Source organism: Simochromis diagramma, unplaced genomic scaffold, assembly GCF_900408965.1.
Source record: "Simochromis diagramma unplaced genomic scaffold, fSimDia1.1 OVJJ01000561.1, whole genome shotgun sequence".
NCBI classification, from domain to species: Eukaryota; Metazoa; Chordata; class Actinopteri; order Cichliformes; family Cichlidae; genus Simochromis; species Simochromis diagramma.
This window is the reverse complement of record NW_024387384.1, coordinates 103,925-128,133: the sequence shown is the minus strand read 5'-3', so window position 1 is coordinate 128,133 and position 24,209 is coordinate 103,925. Positions and strand designations below refer to the sequence as shown.

The 24,209-nt window shown below is 47.2% G+C and overlaps 1 protein-coding gene and 1 long non-coding RNA gene across 2 annotated transcripts in view; one reads left to right on the top strand and one right to left on the bottom strand.

Annotated features, from left to right (window-relative positions):
* The window catches only part of oprl1 (opiate receptor-like 1), a 68,057-nt gene that overhangs the window by 27,271 nt on the left and 16,577 nt on the right, over positions 1-24,209 (top strand). Inside the window, exons 3-5 of the mRNA XM_040009768.1 lie at positions 22,015-22,102; positions 22,235-22,417; positions 22,882-22,966. Of these exons, the coding sequence (XP_039865702.1) occupies positions 22,015-22,102; positions 22,235-22,417; positions 22,882-22,966 (356 nt within the window). The remainder of the gene's footprint in view (positions 1-22,014; positions 22,103-22,234; positions 22,418-22,881; positions 22,967-24,209) is intronic.
* Positions 10,076-12,795, bottom strand: LOC120720147. The gene is made up of 3 exons (XR_005692817.1): positions 12,784-12,795; positions 11,179-11,356; positions 10,076-10,626 (listed from the first exon to the last, which is right to left on the bottom strand). It is a non-coding gene; the product is annotated as an uncharacterized LOC120720147 (long non-coding RNA).

The window sequence follows — 24,209 nt, the reverse complement described above, 5'->3', positions numbered from 1 at the left end:
TCACCCAGCAGCCACGGAGCAGAGGCCAGAGGGGGCTGCAGTGGCGTGCCCGCGGGCTCTGCCGGCAGCCAGCTGTGCCAGAGAGGACCGGGCTGGCACCCCACCCCCAGGAAGGGTCCCAGCCGGCCCACAGGCGCCAGGCCCCGCCAATCGGCCACCAGGAGTGAGTCAGTACATACATGAGCGCCCAGCCCCAGACACCAAGAACCACCAACACACCAACGTCTGAGGGCATCAGCCACCGGCAGGGAGTGTGGTGAGGGGAGATAGACCTCCGTACTTTGGAGGGCCTGAGATGTTCCCAGAGAGGTTGAGTCTAAGACCCAACCTGACATATAGACACAGACGAACAGGCGCATGCAGACACAAACGTGCATTCCCACCCCATATACACAACCAAACACTCGGCACTCACCCGACTTGGAGACAGACACAAATAGACACTGCACAGACAGTCACACTCCCCAAACATACTCTATACCCCAGGTCCAGGTACCCCCGCCCCCAGAGGGGCAAACCGTACCCGGACCCAGGAGATGTAACCCTTCTCTCTGGGGTGGAGGAAAGCAGACCACCTCCTTATCTGCAGTAGCAGGGAGGCCCCGCATCCCAGACCCCAATCCGACGGCCAGCACCTCCTCCCAGCCCCCCAGCCCCGACGGTTAACAGAACGGGGATGAGTGAAGACCCCAAACCTCCCTACGCCCGCTCATATGTAGTGTTGCTGCGTGCTGTTCTAAAGGGCGCTGTTTTCTTTCATCTGTGGAGAAACGAGTTCATAGTTTGAGCAGGCATGGAGGCTGAAGTGAGAAGGTGGCAGCGTCTAGCCAAACGCAGGTGGCTCGCCTGGTGTTGAACATGCAGCTTGGCTCAGTCATATCATTTCCTCTCGACGCCACGAGATTGTCTCTGCACGCACACAGACTCAAAAACACACACTCACAGGCGCGCACACACACACAAACTGCATGGTGTTGGCTGGTTAATGACGTGTGCAATCATCCCCACTCTGGACCTCTGCGAGGCATTTCCCTTAATGAGGACCTCAGATGGTGAAGCAGAGCCAGGCCATTTACCATCAGCACGGCCAATTTGTGCTCGGCTCTGCCCAAACATGGCCCCACATCTGCAGGACCTGCTCCTGATTCCTAACAATGCAGGGCCGGCATGATTTCTGACCGGGGAGTGCTTCATTTGCATTACAGTAGGAAGCAATGTGCGGACAGATGGAGTGTGAATGGACAGCTGTGATTTTTTTTTTTCAACTTCTGTGAGCGCAACATGCTGAGTGGCGCCATCGCAGGCTCTAAGCGTCACAGCCGAACTGATATGGCGCGACCTTAAAAAACCCAAAGAGCCTCGATTTGGTCCGAATATTGTTCAAATAAAGCCTTCGTCACACGTTTGAGTCTGAAACACCCTCACAGGTCCACCTCATTTCAAGTTTCTCTGCAGAACTGCGGTACTGAGAGCAATTTTAAAACACCACAATCCATTAAAGTCCCATCACTGTGTTTGTGTGTCTGTCACTCCCATGCAGTGTAATCCTGAAGGAAGCAAAGACGACAGAGCAAGGCAGAGGAGGAGGAGGCAGAGGAGGAGGAGGCAGAGGAGGAGGCAGAGGAGGATAAGCTGAGTTAATTGTGCGGCTTTTGGGTCAGACCTGCAGTAGCGTGTTTAGAATAGAATAGAATTCAACTTTATTGTCATTGCACATGCACAGGTACAGGGCAACGAAATGCAGTTTGCATCCATCCAGAAGTGCTTTAGTGATATAGATATATTACAATATATATTAGCAATAATATAGATATGTGAGTATATTACAGAAATGGGTCTATTATGGTATGTTATAATGTACACGGTATGAAGTATGTTGTGAATATTGTATAACTATAAGTATGTACAGGCTGTAGTGAGTACAAGCTATGTACAGAATATAAATATGAAAAACTATACAGAATATGAAATAAATAACTTTACAGAAATCTGAGATATACAGCTATACAGAAATGGGAACTATGCAAGTTGTAAACAGTTGTAGGATTAAAAATTATCGTATGTACAGAATGATTATTTACACAGAGCTATACAGTAGTGCAGGTAAGATAAGTGAGGGTGTAGATAGTTTCTACAGACGCTATATAAAGTGCTGGTGGTTGTGAGTGGTGGTTCAGTCCATGTTATTATTGTGTGTTTGAGGGTACAGTTGTCCATTGTGGGTGTGTGTATGTTCAGTCCATGAGTTTAACGTGGGTCAGATGTCAGGAGGCAGAGTTCAGGAGTCTGACAGCTGAGCCGTTTGTTTGACGAGAACGGTGAGAAAGAGAAATTAATCCTGAAGAGAGAGAGGCTGTGAAAGTGTGGTGGTGTCATTACTCAAAATAAGTAATCTATTACACATTACTTTTATTAAAAATATGTTACTTAATTACTTGCCAAAGGGAGTAATTTGTGGCACCACTGTGTAAAATGACCTGAAACACTGTTACATAATTACAATTAACATATAAACCTGAGGCTACTTTCACACACACACCAACACAAGTCGCTGTCCCTAATGACGACACACATGAATGTTCTCGCAGTATTTACGGTCGTCAAGGTGATGCTGCTATAGAAACATGAACAGGTAGAAAGAGCCTAACTGCTCTTCAGTTTGTTACCTGTTGGAGTTCAGGCTCTGGCTGCTGGGCTGGAGTCTGCACACTCAGCTTTAACATTCTTGACTAGTTTAGCGTTAGTATGCTGTCTTGCAGATGTTAGCAGTGTAATGCAGATGTTTTTGCCCTGGATGCAGTTTGCATTTGTTTTCCCTTTGTTCAGTAAAAATAAAGGTAGTGTGCACTTCTGAAACGTTTAGTCTGTTCTATTGTCAAAGGAGCTTGCAAAGAAAAGACGTTTCACCTCTCATCCGAGAAGCTTCTTCAGTTCTAAGGTCAAATGGTGGAGAGTCCCAGATATAAACCCAGTGGGAGTGTCCCCCCACAGAGGGACAAAAGGACCCCCTGATGATCCTCTAATCGCCTGAGCCAAGGTGTGAAACTGGGTGTGGGTCCCAATCAGCCAGAGTTTCGGGTGAGTTCATTGTGAAACCTGGCCCCACCTTATCATGCGAATTCCTGAGGTCAGATGGCCCAGGATGTGAGTGGGTGTTAAGGCGTCTGGGAAGGATCTCAAAACTGGAGATGGCAGACAGTTGGTGTCGTAAACCACCGCCTCTGTTCAAAGATGGTCGCTCACAGTGGACATAGATGCTTCTTTCACTCCTCTTTCAAACCATCTGTCCTCTCTGTCCAAAATGTGAACATTGGCATCCTCGAAAGAGTGTCCTTTATCCTTAAGATGCAGATGGACAGCTGAGTCTTGTCCTGTGAAGGTGGCTCTTCTGTGTTTTGCCATGCGCTTGTGTAGTGGCTGTTTGGTCTCTCCGATGTAGAGGTCTGGGCATTCCTCGCTGCACTGTACAGCAAACACCACATTGTTAAGTCTGTGTTTTGGCGTTTTGTCTTTCGGGTGAACCAGTTTTTGTCTGAGTGTGTTGCTGGGTCTGAAATGCACCAGGATGTCATGCTTGGAGAAAACTCTCCTGAGTTTCTCTGATACACCGGCTACATAGGGGATGACAATGTTGTTGCGTCTGTCCTTCTTATCCTCCCTCGCTGGTGTCTGATCTTCTTTTCTGTGCCTCTTTGCTGACTTTATGAACGCCCATTTAGGATAGCCGCACGTTTTGAGTGCTTCCTTTACATGTGTGTGTTCCTTCTTTTTTCCTTCAGGCTTAGAGGGAACATGTTCTGCCCGGTGGTGTAGGGTCCTAATTACTCCAAGTTTGTGTTCCAGAGGGTGATGGGAGTCAAAGAGGAGGTACTGGTCCGTGTGTGTGGGCTTCTGGTAAACTTCGATGTTGAGGTTGCCGTTCTCTTCGTCTTCAAGCAACTTAAAGAAGTCCAGACGCTTTTCTTTGCAAGCTCCTTTGGCTACGATGACCTGGATGACTGAGAACCTTCACAGACATAGTCTGTTCTATCTTTCTCCTCCTCACCTACGTGTGCGCGTCGGCTCTGTTGCTGAATGAAAACGAGCTGATTAATTAATAATTAATGGTGTGTGTGTGAGTGTGTGCTTAAAAGCAGTTGGTGTGAGAGGCAGAGAAGACTGCAGAAAGCAAACCCATTATGTGTGAGCGTACAGTGAACGCATCGCAGCAGCTTCTAAACGAGCGCAGTAATTTGACTGTTATTGAGCTCTGTTTCTGTTCCATCACAGGCTGCAGGTCATAAATATTCCTCTTTTTTAATAAGCTGTATTTAACTTGGTGTCATCACACATGGCTTTTCTGGGACTTATTGTTGTATTGATTGCAGCCATCAAAGAATCGCATAGATCCCTAAAATAAATCATGTGCAGTGTTAACAAAGAGCAGCACAGGATATGTTCACAGCTGAGCTGTTGTTAATAAAGCACAGACGAGGTTTTTGGCCAGCAGGTTATCCTCTCGTATGTGTGTGTGTGAGCCCCATGAACAGCAGAGCAAATGTGGATTCATATCTAGATAGCAGTCAGAGAGGAAAATGAAAAGATGGGCTGAGAAAGGAGGAATGTGCCCATGAAGCATGCTGGGAATTGAATTGTTAATTAAGGAGGAGAGTGGGTGGAGGCGGGAGGGAGGGGGGAAGAAGAGGAGCATGAAGAGCTCTATGCCATTTAGAGGTAAAAATGAGTGATGTGCCTCTAAAACCTGCATTTACAGCACTTACTGAAGAAAAAAACAGAAACAGAAAAGTTAAGGGACAGGTGGAGGGTGATGTGAAGAGGAAGACGAGAGGAAGAAGAAGAGCACTGTGATGTTTATCAAGAAAGCTATTATGAAATCAATTTGTATTTAAAAAGAGGAAGAGTGTCGGGCGGATCCTCCGGCATCGTGGACAAACCTGAAAATGGGATCTATTTGTCGGGTACGTGATTTCTGTCACGGCACAGCTCGCAGCACATGCAGAAGAAAACACTGCCCTGTTTCAGCCCCAACAACGAAAGCTACAGCTCGGCGCCGAGGCCGCTCACCTGGTAACCGAGGACGGTGCTGCTGCTTACCTAAAACTAAGGCAGCAGAGTGGTGGGTTTACTGTAGGACTCCGGCCTCCACAGTTGGAGTGCTGGCCCTTTAAATCGAGGAGACCTCGATCGATTCTTGCCTGTGTGCACTGATCAATAAATTTGATTGTTTTGATGAAGAAACGCGTTGATGATGAAGAAGGACTAAAGCATGAACCAGAAAGCAGGGCTGAGACTGGAGGATGGTGAAGGAATGATGAAGAGGAGCAAAGAACTACAATAAGAGGAGGGAGGTGTGAGATGATTCATCACAGGATCTGATGGAGGGAATGAAGAGTCTCCGACTGTGCTCTCCAGATTAAAGTAGCCTCGATTTTACATCCGTAAATCCACTCGGAAGTCTGGGCCTGAGCTACGCCAGAACGTGTTACTACACCCAGCGCTGCAGTCCCCCAGAGAGACGGCTGAGGGTAACAGGGTGGTGAACAGGCGTTTCTGGGATTCACTGAAATAACAGAAGCTCCCACATTCGCAGTCAGACGTGCCCTCGCCTGTGACTGGCTTTCGTAAATCCCAACAGCACAGATCAGTCCCCGAGTCTGCAGGACGCGCAGTAAATGTGCATCCGACGGTTTCCTGCTCAGCCTCGGTTATCTCCTCTGCTGCTCCACATGCTAATTAGAGCAGCTTTGAATGTGCCCACAGAGCCCCATCGAATCCCATCCAAACTAATTTCACACATGATGACGGCCGCGCCCTCTTGACAATGATCTTGGAGAGGAGATGGCAACGTTTGGTTTAGACGCACGGCCAGCTCGCACAAAGGCAGTCTGTGAGGCAAACACACTCACCTGCTTTCTGTTTGTCTTCCTGCTTTGGGAATCATACAAGTGCAGCGGGCAGCAGGCGGTAGGATTTCATCTGTGATGGACGAGCGTACGATCGGGTCAAAGAAGAAGCTGCGGGCGGCTCTGGGGGGGGCAGCTGGCTTCTCTTTATTAAACACTTGTAATTAATGTTGTGATCCTTCAAACTGTTAGACAGGTGCTGTTTACCACATACATGCTAACAGGACCGACAGCCAAGCTGAACTTTCCTCCAAACACAAAGCATGAGTAAACTCGATGCCCGAGCGCTGCTGCTGTGCAGGTCGCCTCTCACTTCTGTTTATTCAGACCTAATAAATACACGAACTGAGCCAATTGTGGGATTTCCTTCCACCCTCTGACTCTGTAATTGAACCGCTGCAGTTTGTAGTCTCCTGGAAACATCATGGATAAAAGCATATCTATGCTAAGTTTTTCCCAGCTCCTAAATCACTTCTAGGACTCTCTGAAGAAAGGACAGAGGAGTAAAATCTGAAGAAAAGGATGAAGCTAATCTGAGTGCTCAGCTGGACCTGAATGAAGGAACACGAGTGAAGCTGCTCCTCATCTGCAGCTCCAAAGAGGAGGGATGAGCTCTGTCAGCTGGTTTTATGACGGCGTTTGTCATCAGTCGGCCATGCTGAGGCCGGCGGCGTGATGGCAGAGCTGTCGGCTGTCCGAGCACGCACAGCACTTCCTTTTCCACATTTAAGCATCCATTATTCAGGGTGCAGGTACAGAGTGAGCGCTGCTGTGAGGCTCTGACAAACGCACGTCGTCACATCTCTGCGCTCTGCACGTGTCTGCAGGTCTTCATACAGGTCTGTTGACGACTCCTGCAGATGCAACTGTGAGTGCATGCTCGGGTCAGGACTAAGCACAGGAAGCCTTTGAGCTGTGAGGAAACGGGAGGAAAGACGCATGTTGAAGTCCACAGCTGCCTCCCACTCCACAGGCTCCGCCCTGTTCTGGCTTCATGTGACACAGCGCAGATCTTTTTTGTTGTTGTTTTTGCAGACACGCTGTGTCTTTGTCCCGCCTTCTGCCAGAGGTTTCTGGCAGTAAACTAAAGAGGTTGCGTTGCGCAGGACCAGTGTCACTAACAGTCACACGGCTTCGAGTCTCAGCTTGCGTGCTTTTCTGGAAATGGCTACCTTCGTGATGACATCACAGATGTGGTGAAGGACGCAGGCCGGATTGGTCAGAGGGCAGCATGCAGTCGGTTTCTGTCAAGTTTATAATCGCATGATGCAACAAACACGGTGAGGTCTGAAACCGTCACAAACTCGCGTACGGTTTGGTCGACCTTCCATGTGTTCGGTGAGATGATGTAAATCATTCGGCGCCCTCGCTCCACTGTTGCTGTTTCATGGTTGGCAGTTATGCTGAAGCGCTCGCCGCGTAGCCGACTTCACCTGCGTCTCCTTTAGTGGCAGGTGAGTCCTCAGGTTGTCATCGTCGTAGTTTTAATTTCCTGAGTGGCTCTTAAAAGACTGCCATTAAGTCTGCATGCTCTCTGGATAAAAGCAGCAATGAAACAGGTAAATGACTTCTTAAATTTGTTGTTGCGTAACACGCTGACTCGAGGACACATTAAAAGGTTAAAGCACATCCTCTCAGCCTGTGATTTGTGGCTAATTTGCAGCTGAATTACCTTCTGCAGCCTCTGCAGAGGGAAGCACATGTGCTCTGTGCCTGCCTTTGACATGTTAAACAGGGTGAGCAGATTCAGGTCTGCTGACGGATGAATTTAGAACCTGCAGGCGAAAGATGTTGAAAGCATGTTGAGCTGTTCGTGCTGCTGCTGTAATGCTGATATCGTTGTGTGAACTCGATTTTAAAATAAATTCTGCAGTTTTCAGTTCGTTCCTTTATGTTTTTCTGAGGAGAAGTGTGAAGGGAGCAGATGGTTTAACCCTGATGGATCATTAACCCGCTGATTTTCTGCCCGAGCCATGTGTGTTGGATTGTGGTCTGTGAGAATCTCATCACCGAAGCTTTTCCACCTTCTGTGGACTGATGTCGTGATGTGTTTGATGCCTGCCTCCGACACAGATGCTTTCAGGTCTTTTAGACTTTGTGTGTGTGCAAAGGGTAAATGCTTCTTCAAGGAGAAATTCTCTTTACGAAGAGCGTTTTGTTTTGCACAGAAACACTTTGTGCATTTTCCCGTCCTTCGGCCTGCTCGAGTCGCTCTGTCGTCCTCCACTGTGGTACTGATAATGAGCAGAGACGGCCTGTTCTCATCTTGTCAAAGCAGAATAACCTTTGCGGTGCAGCTTTCAGGGCTGCTGCTGCCAATGGTGATGCAAAGCAAAAGTACACATCTCCAACCCTGATGTGAACATCGTTGTTTTAAACCCTAGAGAGGACAGCCTGTGTCTACCAGACAGGCATTAAACTGATGAGGTCAAATATCCGGCCCTCGAGCGGTGGAACTCACGGCTGAACGTGAAAAAAACCAGCTCTGATCAGACAGAACAGACGTTTGACAGATGGAGTCTGAGCTCATCGTGCTCATGGGAAACAACCAAGTCTGAATGGAAATGAACCAAAATTACCGTTTGCACCTCTGCAGGCAGAAAAGCTACACAACACCTCAGAGCAGCCAGTGTTTGCGATACTGTGTGCATCAGGAATATTAGCAGCTTTGCTCATCTGCAACAGAAACAGGAGTCAGACCGTCTGAAGAAGTCTGATTACTCTTTTTTCTCTGTGTAAGTAAACACGTCATATTCCCTGTGAGTTAACAACGTTAGCTTAGTGACGACATCATCACGATCAGAGATAAGGACCTCTTCTCACACTCTATCAGCTGGGACGTGTGTGTGTCTCAGAGTCTGCTGGCATTTCCTCTGGTCTGCGTCTTGCAGGTTCAGCTCGGGATCATTTTCCTTTCACCGCCTCTTGTTCGGTTAGTAAAACGTTACGTTCAGGGCCTCTTGTTCTCTCTTATCCACCAGTCTGAGACCTGTACGTCGAGCATCTGTTTGGCCTTTCTGGTGATGCCACATTTGTGGGGGCGTGGTTAACAGAACACCCTAGCTTTCTTCTGAACATGGCGCCCATTGCAGCTTGCACATTTTGTGGGAGTGAGAGAGATGAATTTCATTTGAAAAAAGACGATGGTAATGAACGGTGATTCAGGGTTCGTCCAACTTTGTTGCTCAGGCGTCGGCGCTGGAAGAACGTCCCACTTTTACCAGAACGTGCTGAATGTGAAGTCTCCATATTATTGTTAAAAAGTACAATTTTCACCACATTAAACAAAGACACAACTGTGATAAATACTCAGTGAGACTAACTGTGGTCACATGAACTGTTATAACAGTGGACTGTCTGCGTGTAGTGATGTGTCCACGGTATAAATGTGCACTAAGAGCTGCAGTTTGACGCCTGATGGCAGACAGAAGACACACTGCTTCAGCATGCTGCACATGCTGCTGTTTTGAAGTTCACTTAACGCTAGCAATGTGTTTTAGTTTGCACGTGCTTTGTCTCTAGGGGCCACCGCATATATATTTATATATAAACATATATAAATAAAACCAATTTTTTTTTACATTACAGGGAGTGCAGAATTATTAGGCAAATGAGTATTTTGTCCACATCATCCTCTTCATGCATGTTGTCTTACTCCAAGCTGTATAGGCTCGAAAGCCTACTACCAATTAAGCATATTAGGTGATGTGCATCTCTGTAATGAGAAGGGGTGTGGTCTAATGACATCAACACCCTATATCAGGTGTGCATAATTATTAGGCAACTTCCTTTCCTTTGGCAAAATGGGTCAAAAGAAGGACTTGACAGGCTCAGAAAAGTCAAAAGTAGTGAGATATCTTGCAGAGAGATGCAGCAGTCTCAAAATTGCAAAGCTTCTGAAGCGTGATCATCGAACAATCAAGCGTTTCATTCAAAATAGTCAACAGGGTCGCAAGAAGCGTGTGGAAAAACCAAGGCGCAAAATAACTGCCCATGAACTGAGAAAAGTCAAGCGTGCAGCTGCCAAGATGCCACTTGCCACCAGTTTGGCCATATTTCAGAGCTGCAACATCACTGGAGTGCCCAAAAGCACAAGGTGTGCAATACTCAGAGACATGGCCAAGGTAAGAAAGGCTGAAAGACGACCACCACTGAACAAGACACACAAGCTGAAACGTCAAGACTGGGCCAAGAAATATCTCAAGACTGTGTAACACTGGTGGTGCAATACTAGACCTGTTAGTGCTACTTCTTGCCTTCTTTGCCTGTAGTACGGCAGTATAATTACCTTTAACCACAGTACGAGGACAGAAGGGAAATATGGACCAGATCAGACAGGTTCTAGATTCGTAGGAGCCAAGGGTGTATGACAACAGAGGACTTGTACACAGTAGGTGTAGAAAACACAATTGCATTTATTAACAATTATTAAAGTTGTGCACATTTAACAAAAGTAGAGCGCGCTTCTTGAAAACAAAATAAAATAAACCCCACAAATGGTCGACCTAAGGATATATTGTCTTTGTGTCTTTTTTAAAGTCAATTTCAGTCTTTCAATGTTCAATAGTCACTCAGTGTGTGTGTAACCAGTCGGGTTACAATCTACCAGTTCATCCGGCTCTTTGGGCTGGGCTCGCCATCCAGTACTGGAAAAGGGATCCTCGATTCTTCTCAGGTCCTCAAAACCAATCCAATCCAAATAAGCAAAGGAAAAAAACCTGACCTGGGGACCAGGCCAGAACACAGTAGTTCAACATTTAAGCTATCATGCCTGTAACTTATTATTACTACTGGTTGCTTGTAGTGCTTCTAAATTTCTTTCAAAATATTCTATGTTGTACAACAAATTATTCTCATTTCAAAGGGAAAAAGTGCATAGGAAACACACATTTAAAATAATACAAAATAGCTCAGCAGTGCATTAAAAATACACATTGGCTTGAGACTTATCAAGTTTCAGCTAAGTAAAGTGCAGGTGAAGGCACTTAATTTCACATTGCTAATACTTAGTGTGCAGAACTATAATTAGCACCATGAGAGAAGGGAACATGTGCTAACATAACAACATCGCACAAAACCATACATTATACATCAATACCACAGTAATGTGACATAAACCTTTAAAGAACATCTCGTATGAAGTGCAGCAGACTCAGTGCTAATTGCTTTAGCCTCGGAAAAGGCACTTTCATTGCAAAATGGCTAACGGAAGTTAGCATCAGAGCTAGCGGCAGTAGCATGCTATGCTAGCGCACGTGTACTGCCTGGGACTTACCATGCGAAGCAACAAATGCTACACGGGGCTTCACAGTGCTCACGTTGGCTCACGGCCTCTGGAATACAGTATCACTCTTATTATTCTCGCCGAAAAAAAGGGACTTTCACTATCCAGCTAGCTTCTTCGCAGCACGGGTAAACTGATCTTTCACCGTCTGTGTCTCTGGCGTATCTGACTGGCACATGAAGGCACACAGGTGTCTGAGCAGCGCACAGACTGGGGGAGGGTCAGACCGGCCAATGATTGGTCGCTCAGTGGATCTGACAAACACACTCTACAGGACTAAGTCCTGCCCCCACACCATTTATACATTACATATACATATGTACATATTAAACTTATGTTTACATGCTTTTTATCAGTATTTATTATAATTAACTTTGTTTTTATCAATATTTATTCCCATTGTGAGAGTATGAATATTTATACTTTTAATCCCGTTTTTAACACTGGGTTACAACTGGTTTTTCTAAGGTTTTATGGACTCATGAAATGAGAGTGAGTCTTGATGGGCCAGATGGATGGGCCCGTGGCTGGATTGGTAAAGGGCAGAGAGCTCCAGTCCGACTCAGACGCCAGCAAGGTGGAGGTGGAGTACTGGTTTGGGCTGGTATCATCAAAGATGAGCTTGTGGGGCCTTTTCGGGTTGAGGATGGAGTCAAGCTCAACTCCCAGTCCTACTGCCAGTTTCTGGAAGACACCTTCTTCAAGCAGTGGTACAGGAAGAAGTCTGCATCCTTCAAGAAAAACATGATTTTCATGCAGGACAATGCTCCATCACACGCGTCCAAGTACTCCACAGCGTGGCTGGCAAGAAAGGGTATAAAAGAAGAAAAACTAATGACATGGCCTCCTTGTTCACCTGATCTGAACCCCATTGAGAACCTGTGGTCCATCATCAAATGTGAGATTTACAAGGAGGGAAAACAGTACACCTCTCTGAACAGTGTCTGGGAGGCTGTGGTTGCTGCTGCACGCAATGTTGATGGTGAACAGATCAAAACACTGACAGAATCCATGGATGGCAGGCTTTTGAGTGTCCTTGCAAAGAAAGGTGGCTATATTGGTCGCTGATTTGTTTTTGTTTTGTTTTTGAATGTCAGAAATGTATATTTGTGAATGTGGAGATGTTATATTGGTTTCACTGGTAAAAATAAATAATTGAAATGGGTATATATTTGTTTTTTGTTAAGTTGCCTAATAATTATGCACAGTAATAGTCACCTGCACACACAGATATCCCCCTAAAATAGCTAAAACTAAAAACAAACTAGAAACTACTTCCAAAAACATTCAGCTTTGATATTAAAGAGTTTTTTGGGTTCACTGAGAACATGGTTGTTGTTCAATAATAAAATTATTCCTCAAAAATACAACTTGCCTAATAATTCTGCACCCCCTGTAGTAATTCCTTTTGTGCATAATTTTATATTGTTGTTGATAATACATTAATTAAAGCAACAAAACAACCTGAAGAGCCGGTTGGGAGCTGAAAGAGCCGGTTCTCTAAAAAGAGCCAGAATTCCCATCACCACTGTGGAGTTCACGGGTGAGTGGACATTTTTAAAAATGGCAGGACCTCTGGAGCCACGCCACACTCACCTCTAGTGATGGGATTTCCGGCTCTTTTTAGAGAACCGGCTCTTTCGGCTCAGCTCACTAAAAAGACCCAACCAGCTCTTCAGGTTGTTTTGTTGCTTTAATTAATTTATTATTAACAATAATAAAAGGGAAAAAAGTGCGAGAGAGAGAGAGAGAGAGGGCGAGAGAAAGAAAACAAACCATGGCTCCCAATAAGGAGCCGGCTCGCGTCGTTCACTTCAAAGACCCGGCTCTAAGAGCCGTTTCGTTCGCGACCGACACATCACTACTCACCTCGCTTCTGAGCTCAGACGCGGGTTTCACAGGTAAACTCGTGTGAAGAAGTTTCCATATTAAAATCTATAGTATTGCAGGATTTGCGAGGAGCCCGTCTCCTCCTCATTTCCTGCACGCGATGCAGCTGCTGGCCTCAGCAGGTTGTGGCCTTCAGCTGTGGAGTTACTGAGCCGACTTCATTCACCCCTGTGCTGTGAGCACAGCTGTGGGCAGGGCAGAAGGAATGAGAGTGACAGGAAGGAGTTTCCTCTGACGGGTGTCCTGGCTCAGGCAGGAGCTCCTCCACCCTGAGAGGACACATGTGTTCTTCTGGACAGGCCAACAGGAGCAGATCCAGAGGTCTGTGGAGAGGCCGTATACGACCTGGGATCGCTGAATCCATCGGGAACATTGTGAGGATGGATAAAATGTTTGTGCTGCTACAAGCAGAGAGTGTTGAGAGGCATTAAAGGCATCTGTTTTATGTCACTGTGATGCACGCTGGCTGCTTGGTCTAATACTATTAGTGTTTTGCGCAGAGAGCAGCTGTGTAGAAATGAGTGGGAGAGGTCCTAAAGTCTCAAAAGGAGCAGTGTAATCCTCAGAGTACAAGGAAAAGCCTTCCTCTGCTGTGGGACGTGCTTCAGTAATCCCTCTCTCTCCATCCAGCAGGGTGGAGATAATTGTAGATGCTTTGCATGGCTTTCTTTGAGAACATGGCTGGTGATGCTGTGACCCGAGAAGAGGGATGATAATACTGCGAACCTCTGCAGCAGCTGCCAGCAGTGAATTAGGCTGTGATTGTCGCTGAGAGAGGCTTTCCTTCAACAGCTCTTTCCTCTGAAGATACACAGGCATATAAAAAAGCTTCGAGTGAGTCAGGGCGCAGATAAATGCGTCTTTATGAGCTGTGTTATTAAAGCAGAGACTGCACAGTGCTGTTTATGCAGCTGCTTCTCGGACGCAGCGTTACCTCCTGTAAACTCCTCTGAACGTGAGCACTTTGTTCCTGTGATCGTGGATCAGCCTCAGGCTTGCTTCAGCACACGGCACAATGTGTGAGAGCGGCTCGTCGGCACGGAGCCATCGGCACAAATGCAACAGAATGTGCTGTAACCGGGTGACACCACCGGGTAGTGTCACCCACCCGGTGGTGTCACCACCGACTCAGCACCGGGGTGACACCACAGAGTCAGCACCGGGTGAGTGTCACAACCGGGTGAGTCACAACGTGTCAAAGTAACACCACCAGGTGGGTGACACCACCGACTCAGCACCGGGTGGGTGTCACAACCGGGTGAGTCACAACGTGTCAAAGTAACACCACCAGGTGGGTGACACCACCGGGTGGGTGACACCACCGACTCAGCACCGGGTGGGTGTCACAACCGGGTGAGTCACAACGTGTCAAAGTAACACCACCAGGTGGGTAACACCACCAGGTGGGTAACACCACCGCGTGACACCACCGGGTGACACCACCGAGTGACACCACCAAGTCAGCACCAGGTGACACCACCGGGTGTCAGCACCGAGTGACACCACCAAGTCAGCACCAGGTGACACCACCGGGTGACACCACCGAGTGACACCACCAAGTCAGCACCAGGTGACACCACCGGGTGGGTGACACCACCAGGCCAGCACTTGGGGTGACGGGGAGGCTGTACCGTTGACAGGTCTCCTTTCTTTAGAAGCAGGTGGATGTTAACCACACCCTCCTCTAGTCCGTAACCCTGAGTTTGTCAATAGAAGATAAATGTAAGAGTGCTGCTTTCTTTCCTTACTTTTATCCAAAGGAAACAGAAGTGGAGCATAACATGTGAGTATTGGAAGAATGATTTGTGATCATATGTAATCACATCCATGACTGATAACTGGAACACCTGCTGGTGGAGTCTGAGCGGCTGAGAGCAGAGAGAAAAACTCACAAAACACTTAGAATCAAAGTTTCTCCAAGAGCGTTTCAGTCTCTGTGGTTTCCTCACACACACACACACACACACAGTGGTAGTGTGAATAATTCAGTGATTATTAATATTTGAAGCCAAACGGCTCAGTGGATTAAAGAATCATCAGAGGAAGCAGAGAGAGAAATGAAGTCTGAGAGAACCACAGAGACGAGGACAGCCTTCGAAGAACAAGCACCATCAAACCGTTCATTGTTTCCGTTTACCTTTACTTGTTCAAACATCAAATCACTTTGAATCGTCCTGTCATACATTGCTGCTGCTTCACTGGCCACTCATCATCAGCAGAGCTCGGGCCATCAGCTGCTCAGCCTTCAGTCAGAAAGCTTTGATGTCCTCCTGCCCAGAAGCAAGTTTCAGAAACAGGAAGCAAACATGATGAAGGTCCGACTATCATTAGGTCCAAGTGTTGTTGCTGACTGTCACTGGGTCAGAGTGTTGCTGAGTCTGAGGTCTAGACGGTGCCTTTACATGATGAAATTAGGGCTGCATTTGATTTGGATAAAAACCCACAGTGATGTGGAGGGAGGCAAAGAGAAACTGGCTTCTTATTTCCACTCTAACTGTGTTTGTCTTACACACTCAACCAAAGAACAAATACACAATTCAACAAAAATTCAGTTAAAAATCAAAATGTATCTTCGGGCGAACATAACTTTAAATCAGAGGGTTTTTTTTATGTTTTTCACATCTCAAATAAATAAATAAATAATCCAGTAAGTATCTACATTACTACGGAAACAAACAAGAAAAAAAGGTCAAAAATTCCCTCCAAACAAAATGTATAAATTTTAAACGCACAAATCAGTCCGTGCACGATTACATCGCCCCGCCCATCAAAAAGTCACCTGTGTGAATATATCGCCTGTCGTCGGTTGGAAAGTGTTTACTATCAGCCAACCTTAGAGGCGGAGCCACAGAGTTTGCTTTTTTTCACGGCACAGTTTGCTGACTCCTGCTAGATTTACCACAGTGAAGGTTTAATGTTGGTCACAGGAACCTGAGCTAAGCGTCATGGGGATGCTCCGCCTCTTTGCCTCCATGCTAACGCGCCAGTGTGCGTGGGCGTAATCGTTTCATGCGTGCACTGCTCCTGAAAACATTTCTCTGCAGGTCAGTCTGTGAAACGCTCACGTTTCCACGGTGACAGTAGCTCTACAGAGTCGCGTGTTAAACGAAGCAAAGAATTTGTGTTTTTTAATTGAATTATTGGAATTGCTCGATGACTCACTGCAGCCCTTCATGTCTGCGTGCACTCGTGACTCATGATGGGAGTGGAGGTGAAGCAGACTGGGGTTGAGTACCATCAAACCTCAGCTGGCCGAGGCTTTGAATCGGAGCTTCGGGCAAAGCCTCGTCCTCCAGCTGAACCACCGCAGGGACATCTACAGGAAGAGCGCCTCGCACCACGACAGGTCGGGCTCCATCTTCTGTGTGCAGATCCGATCATCGTCGTCATTTATTCGCCGCGCAGCAGCACATTTCATTATCTGCTGCGAGTGTGTCTGCTGAAAGGTTCACAGGTCTAATTGCATTTATTAATTATAAGATAATGGGCTCATGCAAATAAAGGGGAAAGGTGAAGAGGAAATATGAAGGTGAGCAGCGAGAGAGAACCGAGCAATCAAAGAGAGGAAACCAACAAAAACACAGAGGTTTGAATTATTCCAGCTGCTCTAATTCGACTCGACGTGAATTATTAATAGAGCAGAAGGCAGGATGCTCGTCACACTTCCATCAGCTTTATGGCTGCGTGATGTTTTCTGTCTCCGATGGCACCGCAGAAGAAGTCTCCTTTATTATTAGTACAACAATGAGCAGCCACGTACTAACCACGTGGTTTAACCGCAGTGGTTAGTACTGTTGGTCGTCCTCCATCTTGGCTTTCTGGGTGGAGTTTATGTTCTCTTCAGGTACACCAGGCTCCTCCCACTGTCCAAACACATGCACTTAATGGGGTTAGCTTAACTGAGTCCCATTGAGACTCAGTGTGTCATGTACCGGAGAGACCTGTTCCACACAAACAGACAACAATAAAATGTACACAGTCGTATCAAAGACAAGTTTTTCACAAAAACATTTGTACGTCGTTGGAAGTCTGTGAAATCGAGGAGCTTCAGGTCCTTCTGTAACGTATTCCATGAAGACGGAGCAGAGAAGGACAACGCCTTCTTCCTGAGCTCTGCACGAACCGATGGAACGACGAACGTGATGATGTCCTGAGAGTGCACTCTGTCCCCAAACTGTGTGACATGTACTCTGATAAATCAGAGGGCAGTCAACCAGAAATAGGCTTTCGTGTAAATGATGTCACCGCGATCCAGGAAAGGTCAAAAAGTGGCAGCAACCAGTCTTTGTTGAAGTGAAAGAGAAACATGATGAACTTCAGCCTCAGTTTAATAGCTGGTGACTTAAAGGAAAGACTGTCATCAATCACAGCACTGAGGCCACAGTTTCATTCAGTGACATTTAAAAAACATTATCATACATTATTCATAGAGGTGAATGGTTTTCTGTGTCTGCTGCTGGTGACCTGTCCAGGTGTACCCCCCCACCATCTGGATAAGGCCATGTCTTCCGTCCACACTGAGACGGCGTTTTCGGTCAAGGAAAGCAGATACTTTTGAAATGGAAACAATAACACATTTTATCATGTGAGGCAGTCATGTGACCAATTAAACTAAGATGGCATTACACAGCAGTTGTTTTGTTTGACAGCCCTATTAAAGATTAACATCAGTCTGTACGTGCTGCAGACAGCTCTTTGTCAAATTCTTTAATTCTCACTCGCTTTTGCAACTTTGTACTTTTGTGTTACTCGCAGCAACAACTCCACCTCATTGTTAGTCCATTTAACAAACTCGGTGCTTTTCCTCAATTTTCTGCCGCGACGTTTCAACGAGCCGGAAAGTAAATAAGCGGCAGACAGAAATGAGGCAGGTCGAATCTTCTTGCGTTGTACGCATGCGCAGGACTGCAACGTTTTCGACCGTTTCATTGTGGATGAACAAGTGTTTGGAAACGATTGAAAACAATAGTGTGGAGCGTTTTTAGATGAAAACGCTGTTTTCAAATGTATTCGGATTAGTGTAGCCTAAGAGAAGGTTTGAATGTTTACAAGGAAGCGTTCAGGTGTGATCCCACCCTGAGTTGGCACTTTCTCATCCATCTTCTGCCTCAGTGGTCTAAGCAGACACCTCTCTTTCCTCTCGCTCATTAACCTGAGATACCTGAACTCGCCCACTCCTCCTGACCCCTTTTTCATGAACTGTGATGGAGCCGTCACCATGATTGGAGGTGTTAGTTCTCATCTGTGGTGCTTCACTCTCGGCTGAATGCTGATCTGGATCACTGGATAAACCATTGCAGACACATCGTCTGCAGAAAGCTGAGAGAGCCTCTGCCTGTGCTCGTAGCTGTCGTAGAGAAAGAAGGTGGGTCACCAGCCCTCCACAGCAGAAGTGTGGTGGGTTTTTTTCACAGAAGATACACAAACTCACATTATAAATGTTCAAAATGTATTAAACGGTTGAAGGTCAGTACCACGGACCTCCCTCTGCCCAGTAGTCGAGACGAAGAAAAGCTGCCGAGTAAACAAAGTGGCACAAACAGGACGTGACCGGTTAAAGAGTTGGGGAGAAGTTTAAACAACACAGATGTGTAATCATCGATAAAGCACAAATGAGGTAATTTCCTAACAGAAGTGTCAGATCGTTTATTTAAATGCATTTCTCTAGTTTGCATCCAAACTCCACCTCCAGTCAGGAGTTTGGGGTGGTGGATGGGCGTGCAGCAGGAATCCAACCCGCCCTGAGCGACCTCCGCGGTCGGAGCTGTGAGGCGGCGTGCTGGATTAGCTTGGCTCCGAGGAGCACAGAAGTGGTGAGGAGACAATTAGAGTGAGAGCTGAGGAATTAGCTGAGAGGAGGCGTGAGGCAGTAAAGCCTCTGTGATGGATGCTTAAATATTTCATGCTTGTTTTGGAGATTCCTTAAGTGCAGACGCACAGAGAACGCTAACAGGATCAAGTGTTCGTTTCAGGATTATGAGGGATACACACAGCAGCAGTGTCTGTGTGAGCACTTCATTTATCACACAGAAGCTTCAGCTGGACCTCAGAGAGGCAGGAGAAGGGCGCCGTCATGGCGAGGAGGCTGCTGCACGTTTGCTGCTGCACAGGCTTCACGTAAAGCAGGGTCACGCTTTTGGACTGAAGACAGGTTCGTGGAAATGTCACAGCTTTTCACCGTTTTTCGGTATCATATAGACGAATTAGATGTGAGAGATTAGCAGTCATGAATGATAGCGACTGAGGTCGCGGGGTTCGTGTTTGCCCTCTTCAGGTCTTTATTTGACCTGACTGTGTGTCGCTGTGTTGTCACAAGCGATGGCAGGGACTCAAGCGCAGAGCAGGGTTCAGTTCCACAGTTTATTTACACAGTCACCAGGTGCAGAATATATACGGTGGTGGAAATCCAGGTAGGGGAAGCTCTCACACTCGCTCTCTTCTTCACACTCCAACTAACACACGTCCACATGGCGGTAGGTCACAGGTCCGGGAAAACTACACACAAGAGACATCGGTTACACAGAATCACAGATTAACACAATAAAACTTCACTGAAGGCTCACTCACTCGCACAATCATCCAGCGATGAGACTGTCTGCGTCCCAGCCTTAAATGCAGGCCAACAGGTGTGTGGGCCAAGGGCGGGAGCAGTAAGCTCCACCCAGGCGGAGTGGCAAGAGAAAGAGGGAGAGCGTAATCAAAAACACATGTAGCCTTGCAGGGCCGGCAGGCAGACGCGGGACCATGACGTTAGCAGGATTACTGTTAAACACATCGGAGACGTCCTCAGGGGTCGGGCTTGGATCCCTTTACAGACCTCCGGTACCTTCAGATGTACGCACCAAAAGAAATGAAGAGAAACCGGGAGGAATTCTGGTCAGTTTCCAGCTGTGATGGAGAGATGCAGTTTGTTGTGTTGCTGACAGGCAGATTGACTGAATGATGATCTTTGTCCTTCATCCTGATTCTGAAGGGTTTTCATGAAGAATCATTTCTGTGCAGCACGCAGAGGATGGATCTGTTTCTTCCTGAGGATCTTGTCTTGGGACGCTCTTTAAGCATCCGCTGCACGAAGGACTCGTTTGTCTTCAGTACTTGTGTTTCTTACTGTCGGCGTGCTTTTGCAGTGAAGCACACAATCCTGCGGTAAATCATCAAAGCAGCAGAGCTGATGAAACTCGGTGCAAACGCTGTAAAAATGTTCGTGTGTGTTTGAGAGAAGACACGACTGCCTGACGCTTCTCTGAGCTCCGGCCTCACCGGTCACTCTCCTCTTCCTTTGTGCCCACGAGCACTGAACTCATAATCAGCATTTCAGGGTTTTTTAACTACAGCAACAGAGCAACAGAAGAGAGAGGAGGTGGAGGTGGAGAGGAGGGGAGATGTGGTCCCGATGTGAAAATGGGCGGAGAGCTCAGCTGAACACCATAAAATATTCTGTGTGAAGACTCCCGAGCTCCCGGCAAGACTCCAGCATGCACAGGGAAGGAGGCAGCAAGGAAAGACAGAAAGGAAGAACCGAAGGAAGGAAAGAACCGGGCGAGAGATGAAAGCAGCTGATTGGAGCTGGGAGGTGGAGCAGTGAAGAGCAGCAAGAGTGGAAAGGTGGAAGAGAAAATAAATGATAATGATAATAGCAGACCAAACGTGACCATGATGAGAGTCAAAAACAGGAAGTTTGACCTCCTGCCTGACGCACCTGCAGCTGCTTCCTCCACCTCTCTGGCTGCGGAGGCTGCAGGTGTTTAAGTGGAGCAGTAAATTCATTTTTTTAGAGTGAAATAATCCAGAAGCACATAAATAGAAATTAAGATTTCCCTGGATTAATATTGTGACGGCTGAACGTCGCCGCTCCTTTGCCTCTCTCAGCCGCTCTCTATGAATCTTCATCTCTCAGTTTCGACCTTTAAGACCTGATTTTAACTCGATAAAGGCGGCTTCCTGTGAGCTGCAGGTGGAGACGGAGTCAGAGGGCTGAGTACAGCAGGGATACATCAGAGGGAGGCAACGAGAGGCACGAAAGCATAAAAGAGTGAAAGACACAGATGTTGGGATGTAAAGGAAACGAGGAACATAAAACCGAAGCTGGAGAAATAATAAGAGGACTGAAGAGGAAAGGAGGCAGAGGAGGAGACGAGAGGAAGAGTGGAAGAAAGAAGGGGGTGTGCTGAGGAGAGAGAGCGAGGGTGAAACCGGCTGGGGGCAGGGAGGAGGTTTGACTGCACTGCGTTTTCTACACTTGGTTCAAAGTTGCAGCAGCCGATGCGCTCAGATAAGACGCAGGTCACATGACTCTCCGCTGCGTGCTTCTGTTTGTGTTTCCTTCTACACCCCAGATGTCTGCCATCCTCCCCGTGGTTCCTAAATTAAGGTTAAAAAAGCAGAGCTTGCCCCTCACCCGACTGCTTCTTCATCGGCCGCCTTAGACCTGGTTTTAGATTTAGGCTCGGCTCAGGCTTACCGCGGGCGCTGCTTACAGGCTCAGACGGGTTGCTAGGTTACAAACCTGTCTTCTAGGCGTGGCTGTGTTGACAGCGCCTCCTGCTGTCTCTAAAATCACACACGTGACTAAAGTGCGTCACGTGACGGTTCAAGTTTGAAAATGTCGCATTGAAACGTCGTCATGCGAGGGTCCGAGCTGAAGCTCGTGTTCACGCGGCCTCCGTGGGAGGTCACAGCGCTACGCGTGCCTCCTGCAGTCTGGTTGCTGAACAGCTGGAACGAGTGCTCCTCCTCATCTGCCACAATAAAAATCAAACAAACTAAAAAAAATGGTTTTACAAATTTGCCACAAGTCCCTCCCCTTCTTGATTTTGATTGGTTGGTGACAGTGATGAACTGAGAGTGGTCAGCGGGGCCGGTGGTTATCTGCTGTTGTCAGGTGCTTCACTGAGGTGTGTGTTTGTGTGTCTGACTGAACTGATTCTTCTTGCTCAGGTACACCAAGATGAAAACAGCCACCAACATCTACATCTTTAACCTGGCACTGGCCGACTCGCTCTTTCTGGCTACGCTACCTTTCCAGGTACGACATCATCTGCACGCGTGCAAACTCTGTAGGTTAACCACCTGTTCCTTTAGGAGCTCCGGCTCTGTGACCCTGAGCAGGATAAGTTGTGTGATTCACGCTCAGACTCTGCTTTCTGGATGTTTCCAGGGCACTGATTTGTATCTGGGCTTCTGGCCTTTCGGGAACACTCTGTGCAAAGTGATGGTGTCCATCGACTACTACAACATGTTCACCAGTACCTTCACGCTGACTGTGATGAGCATGGACAGGTACGTGGCTGTGTGCCACCCTGTCAAAGCGCTGGACATGAGGACTCCTCACAAGGCCAAGGTACGTTTTATCCTGCCGTCATAAAAAGCCGCCGCTGTGACATCACCGTCTCGCTCCTATCAGAGGGAAACTTTGCGTTCGTTTAGTCTAAATTAGTGAAACGTTATGAACCAGTGAGCAGCTTCCCTGACCTTTCTGACAATAAGCTGTCTTCAGCCAGAGGAGTTGCCTCCTGCTGGTCATTGTGTAGAATGCAGGTTTAAAGAACTTTTCAGAGGTTTTCTACGTTATTTTGACTCTTTTTATAGACGTATCAGGACCTTAAAATATAAAGCCCTGATTGGCTGTAAACCCCTTAAAGGCTGAAATATAAAATTCCAGTTTTCTGGAAATGGAGAGTTTATTGATCCATCTGACAAATTTGTTTTCAAATTTTAATTTCCGTGTATGACTCTTAATTTGTGTAAAAGTGATGATGTGGAAGTCTTAAAAACATTAAACTGTTCATGTCTTCATGTGTTCAGGTGGTGAACATCTGTGTGTGGGTGCTGGCGTCCGCCTTCGGAGTTCCAGCGACGTTCCTTGGAAATGTGGAAGAGCACGAGAACAGTACGCCACGCGCACACACGCGCGCACACACACACACACATCTCAGTGTCACCGAGGACCACAGGCTGCAGATCTGACGTGTAGCACAGCTCCACGTCTACATAAAACCATTATCATCATCAGCTGCAGCGACCTGTTCCCACGAGCACTTCATCTGCCTGCACCGTAGGGCATTGAATTTAATCACAGCTTCGGGCTGTAGGGGAATTTAATCCTAATGACAACGACGAGTGAAACATGGCTGTTAACGCTGTAGCACAGCGCCCTCACTCCTCTCTGTTCCAGTGAGAAGCTCTGACTCTGTGATGTCTGTTTCCTGCTTACAGCAGATAGACAGACTTTAACGCTAGAACATGCAGACTGCTGTTATAATGTATTTGTATAGCACTTTACTCGTCCCTAAGGACCCCAAAGCGCTTTACACATCCAGTCATCCACACATTCACACACTGGTGATGGCAGCTACCTTGTAGCAACAGCCACCCTGGGGCGCACTGACAGAGGCGAGGCTGCCGGACACTGGCGCCACCGGGCCCTCTGACCACCACCAGCAGGCAACGGGTGAAGTGTCTTGCCCAAGGACACAGCGACCGAGATTGGGGCTCGAACCGGCAACCTTCTGATTACAAGACAAACTGCCAACTCTTGAGGCACGATCGGGTTAGCTATTACCCTAAGCATGTCCCGCCTCCTTGGAGCGAGGGCCGAGTGCCGAAGTGAAGCTGTTGAGTCACCGCTCGACCTCAGGACCAAAAGGATAAGATGGAGGAAGCCTCGAGGAGGGTGTGTGGATCAGTCAGGAGGAACTTTATGTGCCTCATGTAGTGATTGGTACTCTCAGTAAAGATCCTCAGTCTCTTATCTCTCCTGAGGACACGTTAGTGGGCGGAACAAAGAAGAACCTGAAGTGAGGCAGAGGCTGAATTAGAAGGCTGTACTTCGCAGCGAGACATGGCCGTGCGCTGATCTGAACCTTCAACACAGAGCGTCCCTGCACAGACTGCACCTTCAGATGCTTCCATAAAGATGAAACCCTAATTAAATACAGTAACGTGCAGCTTTACACACTGCTGCCTGCAGAGAGGGTATGATCAGTATCTGCTCCTTACTGCTGTCACTGCGCGCTGTCTGACTAATGCTGTTAACCAATGTTAGCATGTCTTTATCACCACTTTGACTGAATAATAAAGCAAATAATGCAGAACTAAAGTCCGTGACACGAGGCTTTCATTTAAAAGGAGCC